The sequence below is a fragment of the Plodia interpunctella genome, chromosome 11 (genome assembly GCF_027563975.2).
Source record: "Plodia interpunctella isolate USDA-ARS_2022_Savannah chromosome 11, ilPloInte3.2, whole genome shotgun sequence".
Taxonomy (NCBI): domain Eukaryota; kingdom Metazoa; phylum Arthropoda; class Insecta; order Lepidoptera; family Pyralidae; genus Plodia; species Plodia interpunctella.
The window spans coordinates 749,631-772,063 of record NC_071304.1 but is presented as its reverse complement, the minus strand read 5'-3'; the positions used below and the strand labels follow the sequence as shown (position 1 = coordinate 772,063).

At 36.1% G+C, this 22,433-nt stretch overlaps 1 protein-coding gene across 3 annotated transcripts in view; it reads right to left on the bottom strand.

Annotated features, from left to right (window-relative positions):
• The window catches only part of zip (zipper), a 69,565-nt gene extending 47,457 nt beyond the window's left edge, over positions 1–22,108 (bottom strand). For 2 of the 3 annotated variants that reach the window (XM_053751454.1, XM_053751455.1), the window contains exon 1: positions 21,312–22,107. In XM_053751454.1, coding sequence (XP_053607429.1) covers positions 21,312–21,656 — 345 coding nt within the window. In that variant the 5' untranslated portion in view covers positions 21,657–22,107. Of the gene's footprint in view, positions 1–21,311 lie in introns of all 3 variants that reach the window. The other variant, XM_053751456.2, reaches the window with a different exon arrangement.
• Positions 22,109–22,433: the final 325 nt, after the last annotated feature.

The following is a 22,433-nucleotide window of genomic DNA, read 5'->3' as shown; positions in this document are numbered from 1 at the left end:
AAAATCACAACATGAGGTTATCTTAAACTCGACGGGCAAGGCCATATGGTCCGTGATTCACGGTAGATTCAGCGGCCGCGCACATTGGGGCACATGTCAAAAATGGCGATAGCCAAAAACGACCGTTACTGTGACTCACCGACGATGATTGCTGAGCCAGTACTTGTTCTAATTGAAACAACTGTTTTTACTATTGTACTGGACACGAGAATGTACGATGAATAGAAATTATATAAAGTCAAAAAAGTAACAGGCAATTTGTAAAACTTTCATTGTAATATAATTGAAAACGTTCACTATCTCAAAGTCGTTCTGTCCAAGATATTTTAGAGCAACAGCAACACGATGGGATCTTGTAAGTGTGCTTTTCCTAAATTCTACTAAAATTAAGGCAATTAGAAGCCGACGTAGGGGTCGAAAGCCGAAAAGAATTGCGCGAATGTCATTGTGGGACGAATAACATAATTACAACAACAGCATGACGGTGAGGAAAACCATTAGCGGCGATAATTCTGTTTTGGTTGTAGGTAGTACAACCGAAAACAATTACCATAAATAAATTATATTCAAATCTAAATTCAAATATAGGATGAGTTGGAACGACGACTGTAAAGACGAAACACCAAAACATGCAATTGATTTTTGAAATCTGCAATCAACATTTATCAAACATGATAAAGTTAATCTAAAAGTGTTATACCTATAAATAAATTCATAAAACAAACATATCTGAGACTCTTATTCCGATGGTCTTTGGTGGTTTGTCTATCTAGTTAGGTGACGGAGATTTCCAAAGCATAACATATGGGATTTTACGTACAAGCTTAGACACACAACACGCTAGCAGTCTGGGCTCGGCAGACGTACATAGTTAACAGCACATAAACCTATGTTTTTCATCGCAAATTCGCCCGTATTGCCTCGACGACATAGAGATCACCCAGGGTAACTCGAGATGCAGTAGACTGTACTAAACTCGCAAACAACACTGCCTTTACATCGGCACGCAATTAGTGGACTAATTGTACGGCTGTGCAAATTAGTTGAAGATAAAATATAGTCATTGGTTTTACATAATACATTTGAGGAATTTGTCTTACATCCCACACACTTGATTATTTCAGGACAAGGGAACTCCTAAGATGCCTGAAGGGACGAGGTTAATACAACACGTTTGGATTTGTTCCTTCTAACACAATCGCATTATTGCACCCATATCGTAACTCATACGAGAATATATTGTTTCAGGTTTTTAGAAACCCCAATAATATTATTTTGACAACTATCGATCTGAAATCAGATGATTACACATTAAGGATTACGAAGAATGGTTAATTTATATATTTAATACCAATGACATATGTCAAATGTAAAAATTAAAATATTCGCCAAGCCTCACATCCGGCCACAAAAACGAACATTTATTTGTCATTCAGCATTCGTGCTCACGCGCAAACCTGCGAAGACGAGATTACGAGGAAAGGAGAGGGGGGACGCGCGGGAGGGAGGTCGCAGGACCTCACAGAGTCACGAACTGGTCGAAAAAACGTTGAAACAACCAGACGGACATTAGGCTACGGCCTTGACGCACCTTGATACAATTCCAGACATTGATACCTCCTTATTTCCACGCAGTTAGAGATTAAAATGCAGTTTTCAATCTACTCGGATTTGAATTCCGAAAGAGTGAGTACTGTTGTACTTGAATTAGTATCAAACGGTATGTTTCGATACACAATATAAAATATTGAGCATTACCATAAATAAGTGCTAAGTCAATCCTAACTAATATTATAAATTCGAAAGTAAGTTTGTTCGTTACCTCTTTACGCTTCATCTATTCGACCAATCTTCATGAAATTTTGCATACATTTAGTTTGAAGTATGGACAAGGACATAGGGTACGATTCCGTGGGAAGTTTACGCGGGCGAAGCCACGGTCAAAAGCTAGTTACATACATATTTCGACGCAACACTGCGTGTGTTGCATCGAAATATGTACGTAACTAGGTTTTCCAATCGAATGATTAATCGAAAACTGATTTGTAGAAATTGTCTTTGAAGTGACAACAAGCTACTTCTTCTGGCAAAGGTAAATTTTTCCAAAGGTTTGGGTCATTACAACTTTATCTTCCGATTAGTCCTGGCTGCCACAACAGACAAAGCGTTGATAAATCGGCCCAGAACTTAAAAGGCTGTAGAGTTGACCACTTGGACGAGTCACAAAAAGCATTTAAAGGGCGGTCAACCTTTGAAAGCCGAGCGACAATGACTGGTCACTAACGGCGAACAATCACTGCAATTGTCTGATATAATGAGACAAACGCTGACTAATCATGATATTACTGAGTTAATGCAAGAATAAGTTATGATTTTAAATGAAAAGTAAGAAGTTAAATAAAATATATTAACAAGCTTAAATGTAAACATAAACACATACGCCAGAACATGACATTCTTGTAATAAACGACAGATGAAGTAACATACTCTAAAAGCTACTTACATTTACACTTACTAAAACAATGACATTTAATCAGATTAGGAAATCGTGTTTTACGTGCGTATATAAAACGCGTGTAGATAGAGCATGAAATTCCTAGGTAATTAAAACCATCAAACGAACACTCAAAACAAAATAATTGAGAAACTATAGAAATATAAGAAGAAACGTTCAAAGCGTAGCTAAAAAAGCATAAACAAAGAGAAGCGACGAGAGGAAAAAAAAACATAGGGGCATGCAGCGGACAACCTCCGACCCGTTCCGTTTCGAAAGCCGGCGACAATGACCGAACGAGACGCGATGCAGTAACGGAACGCAATCGCGTTGTAGCAATTAAAACTGGTGACGTCATTGAGATCGGATAACTAATTTTGAACGAGATGATATTATGCATTAATTTAAAATATTTTTGGCCTGTGGAATTTTTTTGCAGAATATTTTTGCAACTTTGTTTACTCTATTGCTGACTTTATCCCCACTTAATTTATAAAAGTTTATAGGTATGATTTTGGAGTATTTAACCTAATTACGGAATAGACTACCCATTTCCTAAGAGAAAGACAACTCTTTTTTGATGTAATATCCATAAAGAGCAGATTATAGAGTTTATCAGCAGAGAACTAGATTCTGTAGAATTAGATTCTCCTCTTTGTTCCCAGAATGGGAGTATCGATCCATCAAGCGCTTGCACTGGTGTCCTAAATCAGAAAACAAAGTCCTTTAGAGATGTTTGTGCTTAAAAATTGTTTTTTTTTATCTTGCTACCGGAGGAGAGGAACCCGTGACCTATAACAGGGTGCCACGGACAACGGCACTGGGACCGGTTCTGTTGTAATTGTACACCAATGATATAAACCGGTGCTATCACGGGTTTTATACCTCTGTCTTCATACAAATGAAGAAATGCATGGATTTGTGGCTTCAGGTGTGAACTCGTAAGTCACAATTTAATATTTAAATATCATATCTACTCTTCATAACGTTTTAATGTCACGTAAAATTCAAATGTCTATCTAATATTCTGTGGTAAGATAATGTGGTTCATCGATGTCCAGCTATAGACCAAATTCATTGGGATTGAAACATGACAACAGAAATTTTAATAAAATAAAAGTAACTAACACATAATATAAAAAAACTAGTTCAGTGAGATCAAATACAACAAACATTTTAACAGTGAAATGCAAAACAATGATGTTTACTATACCTTCGCTTTATCATACTGCTCGTATCATAAATGACAGGAAACTTACCTGCAAAATAAATACAAGTTACAGGTAAGTAAACATATATGTAAATCAAAATAACAATTAAGATCTAATGAAACTATGCGAGTAAAGTCTAGAAACAATAGTTCTAAGCCGACGGTGTCTAGTGCGACAACGATTCTCAAATGAAACAATTGCTTCTTATAGAAAAACTTCACGTGTTAGTGCTTTAACAGCTCCGTATATATTACACAATACAAATGGATGTGAACCCAGAAATCATACGGAACTAAGAGTGATAGTGTACGATTATGAAAATAGCAATACGGATGTTGGCATTATCACACGTGAGAAATACAATGGTTGGCAAGAAACAAGAGACACGAGGAGACGCTTACATGGTTGATTAATAATACAAATGCTTCATTCAAGTAATCAAAAAATTCACGTAGCTATTATTAGTTTTCTCGCAAATGTATAACCCAGTTGGTAACCTTTTAAGTTAACGGGAAATTAATCTAAACAATCATGATAACTAAATCAAAAACCTTTCAAATAGATGGAACAATTGAAGCGAAAAGAAGAAAACAAAGTCGTCTTTATTTTCTTCTTTTATGCTCGGGCACATATGGACCAGATAATGGAGCAAGCTAGTGTTGTGGTATAGGGAGGTCAAAACGATATTTGAAGATTGAGAGAGATATAAACAACTCCACCGACATGAATCTTGAAATAGAACGAGGGTCAAGGATTTAGTTTTTAACTACATAACATTAACGACGATCTGGCAAACTTTTAGCGTGATGTCACCGACTGTCGAAACAATCACTATTGTGGAAATATAAGGGACAAACAATGAGGTTGGGTCACCTGATGAATGGAGCTCATCGGGCGAGTTGTAACTGGTTTCACCTCTGACTACGATTTGAATACAACTGGTGTATGTGAAAATTAAAAGTTTAAGACTGTGTAAGGACATAAACTTAACACGAATAGGCATTTATTAGTAGATGACTCGGCCATGTTCAGGAGTTAATTTTATAGATTACCGAATCACTACTTTATGTTACTAACAAATGACATGAACTTTCTACACTAGAATTTGTATTAATGTTTCGTGGTAATCTTTAAATTTATATCTTATTCTGTAACTCTTGAACTTGATAAGTTTTGCAGAAAACGACGAAAAAGGTTTTGAACAAAAAAAATGTAATATAAGATTTTAGTTTCAAGTTATGATCATATCTGAAACATGGTGAACCAAGCAACACGAAAACATTCGAATTTATATCACCAATAATATCTATCAATATTCTCCATTCTAGGAAAACTATAGCTAGCAACACTTAAAGGTCATCAGTTGTCTATAGAAATACCACAGAGACAACACTCGCACCTAATACAACAAGCCGTGAGTGACTCATCCAACGACCGTTTTCAAATACAGCGCTTGTTAATTTTTTTATCTTCGGACATTCCTGGTATTGCAAACGAGGAAAAGCAATGGCATAAGGATATATTTATATGTACATCGTAATTTATTTTTAATGAACATTACATGTCATGGAAAAGCTTATTAGACCTACTAATTTTTTGTATTATTCGGAACAAAGCTATATTTTTATATCGAAAGATGAAATAATAATAATATAATAGATAAAAATCAGCACGTTAGCCACTTCATTGAAATGAAATAAGTTGAAAATAAATCAGTCAGGCAACATAACACGGGTGAGAAGTTCCACAAATTGGGAGATTGCAAAATTCACAACGAGTATGTGGTAAAGCATTCGACCTTTTCCAAAATCAACCAACGCAGCAGAGTAATTGGCAAAATTGGTGTTTCTTTAATAATGCTTTCCTCCCGGTTCCTGATTTCCTATGCATCCAGACTGCTGCTGCTTGGATATCAAATAATTCATATCTACATCAATCTACATTGGCTAAGGGTGTAATATTGTATGGTTTATGATGTAGATTTGTCAGTTAATCTCAAAACAATAGCCAGCATTCGGAATCCATTTAGTAGAGACGCCACTCTCGCAGACTTGCGTAACTGTCTGCCCTTACATGGCTAAGTCGGCCGGCGGACCTTCGAAAAGTGGGTCGGCATAATGCCATCTGGCTAGCCTGGCGTCCAGGCGTGGAATATAACGGAATCTCTGGAATTAGTCGATATTAAACATAGCAAACACGAATAAGATATCTCATTAGTGGTTATGGTTAATCTGAAAGTAGTACAGAATATATGTGAAATATTTTGATAATAAACGATATAAGCCAGGAAAATAGTGATCACGGAGCCATAAAACGAAGTAAATGAGATGATATACCAAAATAGCTGTCTGAACATCGCACAAACATGAGGATGTCTATAAACGCCTATAAAGAGAGCAATGCGAGTGATATCAATCGTTGGACGACAGACGGGATTTGCAGAAAACGACCCATGCAACCAAAGAAGCGAGGCGCCTGCTCTACACAACACATTTCTATTAGAAAATTTTGTAGTCAATGTTCCGAACAGAAGGAGATCAACATCTAACGTTGTCATATACTTACTATGTACGCTTAGTCAATTTGTACATATCAAGTCCTTTTGTCGTAGAGAATTAGCAATCAAAGTATTCGGTTGGCCCACAGAGCACTCAATGTCAACCGTGTAAATAAGAAATTACTGAAAAGAAAGACACAATAAGATAATAACACTAAATATGAAAGAATATAATAAATAAATAAAAAATAGAAGTAACAAAAATGTAAGCATTTCAGCAATTCTATTCAATAAAATTATCTTTAAAAAGACATAATTTCTGACAATAAACAGCAAAATCTAATAAACGCCTGTCGTGTGAACACGAGATTTGATTTGTCCAGTATTATTTATACGCCCATGATTTATTCACAAAAGTCCAGATCTGCGATACCAACGAGTTTTAAAAGTCGGTCAGTAATGTAATAAGCAGTCAGTGCCATATATGTCGTTCAGTCTGTCTGTAATTTATCCTGAGACCGAGATAGTATCTCTACGTAATTATTTGTAGTTTACAAAGACACTATTTAAGAGAGTAAGGATATGATAAATTCTGACAGCAGCTATAATATAAGAGGATTGCGGACATTAGAAATGATGTAATATTTTGCCCAATACAAATCATTAAAAAGACGATAAATTGCGCCATACAAAAAACGCCAGAATGTTGCCCTTAGATATGCCAAGTGCAGAAGCAATAACTGTTTTTGAAAGATTAAAAACCAAAACCTGAAAAAATATCTCGTATATATAATTTTGCTCTTATAAAACGATTTCTCGAAACCAGTTGGCATTTCGGGTCTCTCGAACGTTGGGGTCTTATCATTATGAGAACCAAATAAATGAGTAATAAAAGTAATCAAATTTGTGCCCGAAGATAAGTGTCAACTTATTTAGAATCATTTAATTACTGGAAACACTAAAGCGGATAATGAAAGCTTTCAGTGTGTCAATGACACAAGAACAACTAACCATCATTGCGAATGCTGCATGCAAATGTGACGATGCGGGAGACTGGCCATGTTCTTCTTGACCTACAAGAACGCATCTAAAAGAAACCTTATCATCAACACCTAGCGTCCATGTTAGACTGACACTTGCAACAAAGATCCCTAAGTGTACTTTAGCATAATCAGTACTTGTCTTTGTCCACTGATGCTCTCTAAAGATGTTAATTATAACCTTTTTATTGAGTGAGTAGCTAATTTATATACTTCGTTTAAATGCTGTGACAGGTTATTAAGAGTGATCGGTGCGACCGCGATAAAATTAGACTTGCTAGTTATATCAAAATTTCGTGCCGGATCTGAAATTAACTATTACAATCTAGGTATCTATTTATAATTTTTGTGTTTCACTGTGAAATACGGCATCTGATTGTTTCTCATTTACATTATCACTATATTTTATGCAGTGTTGTACGTTCTGTCACGACTCTGCTATCAATTCGATGATTCACACATTGCAAGACGATCGAATTCGTTCGTCTTTTGTATCGAAGTCACGTGTTGTCATTCTTCAACATTTCTTAACGTCGGCTGTCGAGCGTACTTTGAAGATCTATCCATCAAGCGTATGGCCTTAGCCATAAATGGTAAAGATTTAGACGCCATATGCCGTTGGGAAACCTGACTCACAGATGGCGCTGAATTGATTAACTGTAAACGGCTTTGGACCGCAATCAATGCCCGTTTTGAGGACTTTAAAATGTTTTGATGTGTGTCACTATATTGCATTCTTACGTTCTTTTCTTTATATGAGTAACCAGATTTGGTTTACTCGTTATGGTGTTGTGCAATAAATACGTATATACTCGCTGTATCGGTAAGGCTGTTGAAAGCAATAATATTGATGCGGGTTTTATCATGCATCGTTGGAAAATAACTGAAATTTAATTTGTTTGTATCGAGAGTGTTATTGCTAACACTGCACTAGTGAACTAAACTGTCAACCAGTGTGCAGGTTTCCACACGATGTTTTCCTTCACCGGAAGCAAGTGGTGGGTCTATGAAAACTACTATTTATGAGTCAGATTGATATACAAACTCATGGCACGACTAGGATACGAACCTGAGACCTTACGATCCACAGGCGGGCATCTTAAATATTACACCACCACCGCTTCAACACTTAAACACGAGCTTATAAACCACTAGTTGATTAAACTACCTTAGAAGATAAAGGGAAGTTTTCAGACAAATCAAACAGTTCGAGAGGTCAATGGATGACCCGAAGCGAATCACGGCAGTATTTTGTGACATCGATCCAACTGCAGACAAGGCGCCATGTTAAAGGCCCTTGTACACTAGGGTATGATACGAAGACGCTATAGCTTGCTTGCCATGTTCGAAAACGTTTCCATCTTTTTTGTTTTTTTATTCTTAAGAAAGGAATTGCTCACGTCTACAGAAAATGCCACCAACCCCTTGCATTTGCCCTCCGGATGGCGCTAATCGAGCAACAAACTTAACTGCTGTACCTACCTGTCGATATTTATAGCGATTTCACAGCATAAATTACATCGTTGTTCATAAATACAGAACTTCGCTATGGAGAATCAACTGTTTGAGCTGGTGCTGAGATGGATATAATATTGTTTTCATTATATTCATATAAACAAAATGTTATTCGTGGCCTGACGTATCTCGCCCTATTCGACATATTATAAAAAAAAGTAAGGCTTACAAACGCTAACTATACAGAGTTTGTGTTAAGAAGCAAATGTAGTTATAAGATTTTACGACGCTCCGTCTAGACAGCGTTAAAGGAATCGAATTTCCGGGAGCTGACGAAACGAGCCATGCAAGGATTAGGGAAATAAACTTTATCACCACTGATAAATCAAATAATGATAATCTCAATATTATTTATTTTCACTTTGGAGGTAAACTTAGTTTTAAGTAAATTATTGATGTCGATATTTCATACAATATACCCTTATGGAATCAATGACCTTAACACTATATTAAAAAAGGGAAAAATATAGGATTAAGATTTGTCTTCACTGTCGACAATGTATTCTTAACGACACTTAGACAATATTACCAATAGCTTTACAAAACTCGAACCATCTCGAACTTTCCACTCTACATTCATTCTCTTGCATGTGATCTCGAATACAATACTATAATCGAACGAGCTGATTATGCATCGGGCTTAGTAAATATGTCATTATAGACTAAACTCACGTCACCCGGAAGGTGCTGATGCGAATACATATGAAAGGGAACTCTTGGAAATATATAGGGATGTTTAGCCAGAACAGAATTTTAAAACCATATTTATCAACGATGAAGAATTTATCAGGAGCATTTCTAAATTTCATTCAGAATGAGGAATTTTGAACCACCCATATATCATGTTTGTAATAAATAATTTTAGAACGTAAACAATACAAAAAGTAGTGACGAGTTTTCACGTGGCCAGAACACGTAAACCAAAAATTACTATTACATCAGCGCAAACTGAAAATAAAATTTACTCTGGACCATTCTAAAGGCATAAAAAATTACGACGTAGCGTGCTCACAAATTTGGAACGAGCAAACGATACTATGAATGATTAGAATAGTATGAAACAGAGCTTCCATTTCAGAATGAAAACTGATCTATGAATGGAGAATATCATATAAGTAGGTACTCCAATGGAACCAATTTATATCGTTCAGTGAGGGTGTCGCTGCTGTTAAATAAATTTAACAAGAAACTAACTTGAAAGATTTAAATTGTGGTCATCAGTGCATCCTTCACATTATGTGCATCCTTCACATCATCCTAGCCAAAATGTTCTGTGACCGACTGTTTTCATTACACGTAACTAACAAGATACAATAGAATCCAAGCCTCCTTTGTATCGGTTGTGTTTAGAGATGATATCATCGGCAAACCAGTTCGGGTTCGCTGATAAAGGGACTTGACATAATCAGCCACACGAAACGTGAAACGCGGGAGTTTTAAAGTCGATTCTAGACAAATTTACTGGGACTAATCACATTGCTCCTACCTAAGGAACCGTGTAGTAACTGTTTATGGAATGCTTGATTCTTCGCACGGCATGTACACAACCTGCCTAGATTCGATGCAGATTCGCCGCTATCATCACCCAACCGCAATAAATGGAAAACATGCAAGATATTTGACTTGAAAAAGACTTTCAATGCTGGACAATGATTTTTTTGAGTTGTTAGTACTAAGAAACTATTTGTGCCAAAAAGAATTAAACCACGCCTCGCACTCGACTCGAAGAATCTAACACATTTTACTATATTATACGTCCAAGTATTTAACAATCGATACTTTGCAAGCTCTGTAGAATTTTTCATTTCAAATATTTCAATGACAACATTTTTTTCAACACAAACTAAAGATAGAAATCGGAGAAAACTAATAAAAATGTAGAAAACTGCAGGCTGAAGGTCATTGGACTGAAGGGTTGCAGCGGCGCAGTGCGGATACTGCGTTTCATCTCGCTGCAGTCAGTTGTTTACGTCTGAATTTAAGAATGCTAACGGTACAGACAGGGCCTGGCCAGTTGGGACTGGATTCTGTGTCTCGATATATTAATTATAAGACAAAAATATATGTTTTTGTAGTAAGTAAATAACAAAAAAAAAATCAAAATAAATTACTGTGCAATTGATCAATTAATGAAGGATGTAAGAAAAAAGATATATTTTTGTTAAAAGTATTAATAAAAAGTCTCAAAATATGTAATTCAATATCAAAAATTACGTAATCATTTAATAAAAGATGCATTATTGTACTTTGAAATTAAAAGAGGGGATAATTGCAAACTAAGATGAGTATTGAGTATACTAATTAGGACAACAAGCAGTCGTAATATTTTATTGATATTGAATAAATTTAAGTTTTTATCTTGTATAAAGGACAATTAATGCTACAATAAATGCATACAAATGAAAGGTCATTAACAGATAATAATGAACACAATGTGTGCTTTATTTGAGAATACGCAAACACGGACATTTAAACTTTCTATATGATTGTGTAGTACCGTAATTGAAGCAATATATTGAAATGTTGTGTTTGGAAATCCCTCCCCACGTTGTTTCCCGAATTCTACGATTTAGAAATAAATAAATATATTAGGACAAATCACACAGATTGAGCTAGCCCCAAAGTAAGTTTTAGACTTGTGTTATGGGATACTAACTCAACGGTACTATATTTTTATAACAAATACACATATAGATAAACATCCAAGACCCGGGCCAATCAGAAAAAGATCATTTTCCATCATGACCCGACCGGGGATCGAACTCGGGACCTCTGGGTTCAGAGGCAAGCACTTTACCACTGCGCCACCGAGGTCGTAAATCTCCAGGGCAAAAATGAATAAATATTTTATAACTGTACATCAATATTTTATACGCATTAAACATTTAACATATATATGTGTGTAAACATTTAACATATACATTATATACTATCAAGTATAATGTTACAACATATTAGACCGGCTGCTCCCTTGCCAAAACAAATATTCTTTTGGTTTTCATACGTCAACGCGATGTGCGTTTGACCACAGAAATGGGTCGGATTGGTACTGTACGTTTACTGATTTATTTTATTTACGAAACACACAATTACAATAGCCTCATACAAACAAAACATGTCAAAACCGGTTATGTTTCCACTATTAAATCACTCCAATAATGAAAAGTTTCGAGCAGGTATATTTCTTTAGTAAGTACATCAGTGTTATTTATATTTCTGACATATTATTGCACATAAAGAAACGCGAGCCTAACCTAACATTATTTGCTTCCAAATGTATTTATTCATTGCTAATAGAGAAGCAGCTTTTGCAGTGGATGTGTCTGTGGAGTTAAACAACTTACAGTCCACTTTTTGAAAATATGAAATGTTCAATAATTTACCTTGACGAGCAGTGGACTGTATAAAAAATGATGACAGAGCTGCCTACGTGATTGTTTCAAGGAAAACTAAGGTAAGATCAATACTAGGCACGTAGCACTTATTCAGCAATACACTCAGCGGTAAAGTAGCCAACCGCACTTGTCGCCCGACCAACCCCTAGCTGCGCCCACATGTCGACTTGCAATTTTATCGCTGTTCAAAGATATATATACTTTGGAAAAAACTGGCTTGTTTCGAATCCATCTGGGAATCTTGAATCTGATGGCTTCAATACTATTATTTCGTCATGCTCATGACGATGACCATAAGATACGTTACTTCATGTAATTGAAATGATAACATTGTGGTCAGACGACAATGTTTAAAGAGGATATCATTGGCACATGAAACGAAATGGCACGAGAAAAAAGCCATCAGTTGGCTAATACGTGCTCAACATGTCTACGGTTTAATATAGATATTATAACTACGATTTCTACTACTACTACACACTGAGACTTTTAGTCACACCAGTGATAAAATGGGGAAATAAATTTCCTAGCCTCTTGGGCTGAAACCTGACGTTTTAAAATGTCCAATTCTTGCACAGACACTGGCCATCCCTGTCTCCGTCTGAAAGTTTCATAACCCCGTCTGCCCCCACGCCCGGACTGTCGAAGGGTTCCGTATAGGGTTGGCATCTGGTTACAAATGCACTACAAATGGGCGCTCCTTTTCAACAAGCCATGCAACCGCTGTGCATATTTGCGTTTTTAACACAACTGTCTAACAATGGGTAAAATGTTTTCAGGGTTTGTGTTTCATTTGGATGGCCTGGCGTGTGTTACACGGTGCATATTTTGTAATGCTTTTTAAATTTTTATTACCATGTAAATTACAGTGATAAAAATACACATATATCACGAATTACGATAAAACCACATATTGTACTAATACAATTACTATCTTCATAAAAATTTTTACCATCACAGCACAGTACACTACTTCTATTCTTTCTATTCTATTTTTTCCGTGTTAAAAATGTTACTTATTCCATGTAATCGTATGACAACCCTGAACAGATCATTAATTAAGTGAAACCCTATGTTTCACTCACAATTCGGCTTTGCAATCCCTAATTAATTTCGCATGGTGCATTTTTATTTACTACAGATTTTAGTTGTGAAAATTGTTTTAAACTTAGCACGAATAGAAAACCTGGTTTTAAATTTTCGTATAAGTTAAAATGGGTAACAAAGAATTTTGTTCTCGTTTCACATACTGATGGTTCTAACCATGGTCAAGACTTGAAAATTTTGGAAATATCTCATTATTAAATAGTAAAACATCACAAGCCCAAAGGTTAAAATAAGAAAAAGATAAATCTTCCAATTCGATCTCAATTCAGAAACAGAGCAAGCATATTCTTAGTGTTATAAAATACACAATCAAGCATCACGTGCGTATAGTTTTCATTACAGTTATCAGCTCCATCGTGTATGATTACGTACGATAGTGAAACCATTGTTGTGAGGCGCATCGCTTGACCGCAACGCAAGTGCAACAATAGCCTCGTTATTAACCTATGTAATTTAATAACGCTCAACATTTTTTTGTTTCAACTCGCTTGTATGAAAGTACAGTTGGATTTTGATTTGAACATGTTTTGTGTATGATGGACACGATAGCGCGACAACGCGCAACTTAGAAAAAGAGATGAGAGAGAGAGAAAGACATTTACAAAAGGAAGTCTGTTAAGCTACCTAGAACGTGTGCAGAGAGAGATGTGCCCTCAAGAAGGACACAAATACATCAGTATTTTTCTTCGCCCGTTCCTCTTCTCATTCTTAGCTATAGCCAGGTTATTACAATTTGTGTTCCTTTTGCGCAAAACAACTTCATTCCCCACGGCACTACAACGTACGTAGTAGTCGCAATCCTGTACCAGAGTGTCTTGACAGTTTTCCTATCACCGAAAGCCACCGTGACTTACGGTGATAGGAAAAAAAGAAATTGAAGGTTAATTTCTACCTAAAACCAAACTCCAAACAATTTAGGAGCCTTTCGAATCAAGAAATTGGATCATTGATTATTGTATTAACTAAGCCGATAACTCCGTCTCTTTCGAACACAGCAGATATTGAATAATCATATAATGTCATCTCCTTCCCACAGATGGAAATCGATAAATAAGGATTTATTCAAGACATGGGCGTCGTAAAAAAGGCATTGTAAAGTCGGCAGAACCTCATTAACAGACATTAATACTCATGTTATCTCGTACTTGACCCTTTAGAATATATTAAAGATAGGATTGGAATTTATGAGCGACTTAGCAGGAAACAGATAATATTTGCCATATATCTGTGTTTGGCTTAAATTGGTAAGGTAATTACTTCATTAGCCTCAAAAATTCTAAAGATGTATAAAACATTTTTGGACATTTACATAAAACTTGATGTTTTTGTGAAACGCTTCAGCCATTTGAAGATAATCACACGACGGACCCACCTAAACATTAAACCCTCACACCGGAGGGAGAAGGCGGGGAAACAATTTTCCAAGCCTTCACACTTAGTGTGGAAATATGTAAATTAATGGCTCAACTTCCAGTGATTGTGAATATATATCATCCGAATTGTGTGCAAATGCAAAATGAATTCACTGTTTTCACACATTCGTATCCCTGCAGCCCAAAGGGCGTGTAGACTGCAATTAAATTTCCAAAACAATTTCCTTTACTGTGCAGCCAACAGCACAATAACCTTCCAAATTCATAGCAAAATAGCCACTATTACCAACGCATAGAGATCCATGCAGGACATCTTGATATGTAGTCTCTCTGCAGATAAATAATTTAATATTTGATTTGGTGTAGAGTATCCAGTCATATGATAAAGCTATCAAGTCTACAAATACACAGCTATCTGTCATAGCTCAGTATCATAGGCGTATGTTATAGTATAGCACAATAAAGAGTGTAGTTTCTAAGAAATCATCACATACCAGAGATGTCCTTGCCACATACTCGAGCAGTATCATAGACAAATTTATGACTTGTGGAGCTATTGCGTGTATCTTTTGTTATACTTGGAATGTATTTGCTGAAATTTACTTTATCTTTATGTAAGAAACGGAAGCTACAGCTATTTTAAGATTACGGAATTAGGCTTAACTTATTTCGCACATCACAATATGGATACGTCCGTCAATGAGTCATGATACATTTAAATTAGAGAAGAAGAATGTTGCTATGTGGATGAAGAAGATGAAGAAGGATGTTGGCCATGGATTACATAAATTATGAATTTTGTGCTTTCAGCATAAAACGTTGCTCACAATTATGGGTGTGTTAATGTCTGTAGAAATTAGTGATAGATAAAACTGTGCTTGCTGTTCTTGCTATGTCTATTGTATCTTTTCGCCCGTTTATATTTCTATAAAATTTCAGGAATTGGGCTACACGCTCGGTCCATACAAAACTGCTCCAAATAAATGAGTATGTTTAGAAGACTTTCGACAGTTGCTCGGGAATTATCGACATTAAACTTATGATGGATACCATTACCATCTCAAGCGGATATACGTGTAATTTTAACCTTTACTCTTGGCAGCGTTTCGTAAACACAAAGTACATCGTCGTTTTTGCTTTGTAGCTGGATAAATAAGGAGTCGGAAGCAGAGGGTTTAAGAACTGGTGGATTAGAAATTGGATTGCGTACAATAGAATCCACTGCTACTAGTTTAAAAGCACAGAGCTTTTCATTCAGATAAATTTTATTTTTGGAGATACCATTATCATTTTTTCTACGATTCTTCGATCATGAAGATTGAGAATTAAATTATGCGTAATTATATCTCGTAGTCTCGTAGTCAATAGGAACGGCTCGAACAGTAATGAATTTGATTTACAATCTAGAATTGCCGGAACATAACACTTGTGCATTTCCGTTTAGTTTTCTTTCTTTTATAAAGCGAGTTTGAATCAAAACTACTAGGAGTACAGAACGTCACTGGAGATTAGGCGTACGTAAAACATATTCGCGTGGGTCGTCCTCCCCCCACCCCGCGGCGGGTCAACGACTGCTGCGGCCGTTTCGGCCGCCCGCCAGCGCGCCTCACCTTGACATTCATCTCAAGCACGACGCTTTGGCCAAACGTTTGAATTAACACGAACAATTTTTGTACTACACTCCCGGTGTAACCCCTCAAAGTTACTGGACGCCTACACAAATCGGCCAGGTTACATTCACACCAATATGGTTTATGTCATGCCGGTGTCATGGGTTCTTTATAAAATATAACTCGAAATAAATTGACAAAAAGATAAATAGCTCATAAAACTCTGAAGATGCCACAAATTCAAACTTAGTACCTTAGTATAGGTATCTGAAAAACCGACGTTATTAATAAACCTGTTGAAGATTAGGCAGGCGACGTGTAGGTACCTACCTACCTAAGAAATACGTCAGCTAATCCGCAAGGTCAACGACCCGTCGTTCGCGAGTTTGCGACATTACAAAACATAATACAATACTACATCCATCAGAGCGTTCCAGATTCGTTTAACATCAGTTATGGATTGCGCAGACAGGCTTGGACTCAGACGATTTTAAGCGTGCTAAAGCTCCCAAGAGATTAGTCTATAACGTATCCAAAATTAACTTAATCATCTTCAGGCGTAGAGTAAAACAAAGGAGTTCCACAAGGAAGTGTCCTAGACCCTCCGTGCGAAAAAAATCTTTATTGTCGGGTGGTATAGATAATTTGCCTAATGGCACAGGCAAATCATGCAATAAACTAAGAGTGACTTACGCCTTACAGCCGAGCCGATTAGTAGCCACACAGACGGGGACGGATGGTGAATTACGTGACATTTATGGCTTGAATAAATTCTCTACAGTTTACCTACCTAGGTATATATGCAATTTATGCCAGATCTGACCCGGACATTTATCGAATCCAAGAGTCTTGAATTTATTATAAACCCCTTAAACTTGTCATAACCTGCAGCAGAAATTATATCATGTGCTTTAGCCATCAATAGGAATTCGAGAGAAGTCACGAAATTCTGGTTTGATTTTAAATACGTCAGTTCTACATTTTGATGGAAACTGGCCGACGCAGCATTGAATATTGCAACAGTTTTCATGACTACAACGAGTGGACTGGACGCAAGCGTTAGGGTTCCATGTTGAGCTTCATTATTTGTATGATCTGTAATTAGGTAGGTACCATGGATAAAATAAAGTGAATTGAATACGAGCTTTATAAGATGAAGTCCTATAATTAATATTAATGCGAAAGTTGGGATGTGTGTGACCACTCACTGAATGAGTGATAGCAGTCGCCGATTGCTATTCAATCTCTCAAAATGAGGAGCGTAGCAAGGGGCGCAATCAGTGTATACCTATATAACAGGCTCTTGATACTAAACGCCTAAGAATTACGAGACAGGCGAGACCAATACCCTATTAGCGCGTGCCGACACATCCAAGAATATCAACGGCTGAGAAAGTATAAAGTTCTTTTGTTATGTTGTAGCGTTGCTCGATATCTTAAACAATAGGTAAGTTCCGGATTTGTTAAGACGAAGAAGGTACATGTAATGCCGGTTATCCCGGTGCAGTTTGGCGAACTTTTCGGTATACATTGCTGGTTTTCCATTGCTTTCATACAAACTAAGCGATGTTCATGTATTCGCGTCGGCATCTGTCTTGAGTTTGGCGATGTGTGTAGTCGGTATAACGGGTAACTGCCTTTGAGAATAGTAGTTAAATGTTAAATCCTGAGCAGAAAATTAAAACTTCAATTTTTCTGATAATAAATATCAACATATTTTATGCTAAAAGGCACTGGTATTTTGGAACCACTACTCACTGCCGAAAATGTATTTTTTCAAGTTACTCGTAGCAAATTGCGAAAAAGTAGCGTCTATTGTAACTGGTTCGGTTACGAGGCGACGATATAAGAGTTTGCTATAGGACAACGAAGCGGTGGTGGTGTAATAGTTAAGACGCCCGACTGTGCAATCAAAAGGTCCCAGGTTCGAATCATAGGTTTGTATACCAATCTGACTGATGTATAGTAGTTTTCATCGACCGCCACTTGTTTCCGGTGAAGGAAAACATCGTGAGGAAACCTGCACACTGCTTGATTATTAACTTGTGTGTGAAATGGAGAAGGCAACAGCAAACCACTCCATTACTAATGCCAAGAAAGTTGTTATGTGTGTTTAATTCCATGCAATGACCACGAACCACGACGCTCAGCCATGAGGAATACAACTATGAAGAATAGGTATATCATGGCTGAAGGATTTGTGGAAAATTTTCGAACTATTTGTTATCTATCCATTTAGTGGACATTAGTCAAATGTCAAAGACTTGAGAATACATTCTTCACAAGCCTCATAAATTACACTAATAGATTTTAAACAAAAATCTCTTCCTATTTTACTGGTTCTAAGCAGATCTTCACCAGTTTAGGCAGAGTTATTTGGTTTTTCATGTGGTGGACAGATTGTTGTGAATTTGTGACGGTTAAAGAGATGGTTCAAATAGGCATATGGAACTTTACAGGATATTAGTTGAGTCATGCTGATTTTAAGAGACCTTTCAAAGAAAAGGCACGCCAATTCCAATTTTAATATTTTGTAACTCAGTCTACACATATGTAGAGTACATAAGGCCGAGGTATTTACTATAACATCGCATGAAGACATGCAATAAACAAAAAAAAATTCAGACAAATTTTGAAAACTGTTTTCATATTTCATTGTCAAAAGTAGCCACTTTTGAATTTGAATAAATATTTAGAACAGAATATTATCTTTCCAATGGTGAACAGGCTGTATTGGTGCCATCTATTAATCAATGTTCGCACACAGTAAATGGTGCGTGAAATTCTGATATAAATAACAAAGGCGCGCAAACCATTACTTGCCCATAGATAACTTGAAACATGTAGCATCTTCTTTAGGATTATGTAACCCTGGTACGTCCATCACTCAAGTGTGGAGGTGGAATTTATCCATGATTCAGAATTTTTTTAACATTTATAGTATTATCCATTTATAGTTAACATTAACACATTCACATTAATAATGTTATATAAGTTATAAAAACTTGGAAATATTGCATGTGCAGGCATAATCAGTGTTTGTTGATCGAGCACAAACTGATAAGATGGCAGCAGTGATAGCTCAAAATGGCAGGTCCATGTTATGTGGGTAGTACCTATAGCACACAAGTTGATTCTGGTAAAAATTTTGGAGCTGTAGAAATATGTACATACTAATTAAGTAATGTAACGTAACTACAAGGATTTATTTGAAAATAGAATTACAATAATTGTTACTTGCAGTGAAATATTTATTTGTTTGTTATATCATTATTGTACAAAGAACACATATTTAAAGTTTTACATACATAAGGTGGTAAATGTCTGCCATTGTATATTTAAATATTCAATAATACTATGTGTGTGTATGTCAGTCACAATATGAGGATAAAATAAATATACAATGGCGGACTTATACTGTGAAGGGATCTCTTTCAGTGGATCAGCAATCGTATTATATTTATATTTTTTATTATAGCTTTGTTACAGTTAATATGGCTTCATATTTCAAGAAATTTTCACTTCAATCCCAATTAATTTGATGATTTCGATTTTCTGCACAACTAAAAAATGTATAAAAGACACAAAAAGCTATAAAAGTCCTTAAAAGGAAGAAACCAAAGTGTGTCAAGGCATGAATGTGACATTATGAGCAACAGTTTCATACCATATGCTCCGTAATGTCGAAAATGATTTAATTGTTGGTCTGTTAGTAGCCATTCAAGAAGATTAATACACCATTCTTAACCATATAAGACAGGTTAAATTGGGAGTGCGCTGTGAATGGCAAACTTTGCCCTAACTTGTATTTATTTGGTAGTCTACGAAACTTTATGTGCTATACTTTATGTGTGCAATTTCACATAATTTGATAGTTTTATCCTGTATAATCTTATAGATACTATTATGAGATGACATTAGTAAGCAATCATTATAATATATTTATTGAATTTATTAATACATAGTATATAATAAAGTCACCCTCCATGTCTGTCTGTTTCCTTCCTTATTTTGAAATAAGCAATGGATTTTTATGCATGTCTCACTATTATTAGACCTTGTGCAAAACCAGATTTAATTCAACCTATTATTGATTGAAAGCTGTATTTTGTTGCCTCTAATCTAGACTACTAGATTTATTCAAATAGCATAGAAAATACTAGAGGGCACAATGCATAGCAATAAAATTTATCAATTTAACACTGTACAAATAGAAATGTGATTACATATTTTTATTGCAGTCTAAGTACATAGGTATTTCTCATTTAAATATTTTTTATAATGACAAAAAAATATATAATTAAGTACATAGCCCTTCATTTGTAAATATTTTCCCTATTTTATTTTTGGATCAGCAATCGTTTTATATTTATATTTTTGCCTTTTGGGCAATTTTTGGTTTAAAAATATTGCCAAATATGTGCATGTTAATTTATGAAATAAAGACCAAAAATAAGATTCTTTAAAAAGAAGAAGAAAGAGATCTTTAAAAAACATGACTAAGAAGATATTTTCTTTGTACAGTACTAATTATGTAGCTAATTGTATAAACAATTTAGTAAATTCTTCTAGAGCACTCAACTGACAACAGATTTCTGTTGAGAGTATTTAAAATGAGAGATAGCAGTTGTTAATTTCAGCATGACTTAATGTTTGTCCAGTGATGATTCATCATAACCTTACATTCTTGTCTTGTGCCTCCAAAAACACTTGTGTTGTTGGGCTTAATGACTTTAATAATTTAAAAATAAATAGCTTGATTTGAACTAAGAATAGTGAATTCTGTTTTAATATATTACCATTTATTTATAAATTTGTAGGTATATGCTTTTTAATAATGTGGCCACACTCTTGGGCCTAGCCTAGTTGATCACACATGCCTAGTTGATTCACTAAAACCTTTAACTCTATCCATATACTCAATAAACTTCATCCAAATCAGCCCAGCAGTTAAGCAGACAAAAATTCCATTGGCATTTACAATTATAAGGATGATCAGGTAAGGAAAGGTCTTCCCTGTAAACATAAAATATTTAAAAAGTAGACAATAATATTTAGTAAGTACTTACATAAATGAGTCCAGAATAGTATCTGTCTTTGATGTTGTGCAGCACAGACGCTTCATTCAAGCAAGTCAACTCTGCCATATCCTCTACTTTATCAAACTTTGGTGGGTTCATCTTCTGGATGTCATCTATGGCCACCATCATCCGCTTCCCCGACTCTGCTATCTCCACTTCCACCTCATCTCCCCTATCCACCTTGATACCTGCCGCCACGAACCCCTGGGTCTCGTGGGGCACCCACACCAGACGTTTCTGAGTCCATTCCGCCTGTGTTGCCGGGTCGTTGAAGCTGTTCCTATCTACCGACAGGTACCGGAGTTCCGGGTCGTTTCTATCCATGTCCACCATCGCGCCGCCCAATCACGCCGCGCGGCCCGATCTACGATAACCTAACACCGGCACTGGATACCACATTAAACGGTCAGAGCGACCGACACTACACCTCACAACACTTGGCTATAAAGTATCACCTCGCGTTGCTCTCAACTACGCGTATGCCGTGTCCGCGCACGGTGATGGTACGTACAAAATGACGATGTTGCGACTGCTGACAGAACGGCGACGGTTACAGTAGGAGGGATAGGACCGGTCGACGCCCGAATTTGAGTTCGGTCGGATGAAATTGGGCAGACTTCACTAAGTTCAAACTTAATAGAAACTAATGAAAAATATTACTACACTATCCTATTTTTCTATTCTTAGTCACAAGGCAAATAACGAAATCAACAATAGTTCTTTTCAATAAAATAAAACGAATATAATCTTGCCCGCGGCTACTTCACTTGTCGGCAAGGTACAAGTTTGTTCTCATCTGTAGTAAGCAAGCAATGACCGTTATAAATTGTGAGATCCTATTGGTTCATTTTATTAGGATTGTCCTATTGACTAATCATAAGCGATCTTTTTTGATTCAATTGTCATTCGTTGCGACTGTACCAGTAATAGAGAACATGCTTTTAGTTTTTTTTCTTTTTCTTGGCTAACCCATTATTTTGCTAAATGCTTGATAGTTTGTCCGGATCACGCACGGATGATTGCACAAAAGATTCGTATTTCAATGGCTGCGAATCGAAATCTTTTTATATATAAACTATCATTTATAAAAAAGTTGAAGCGTACTTTAAG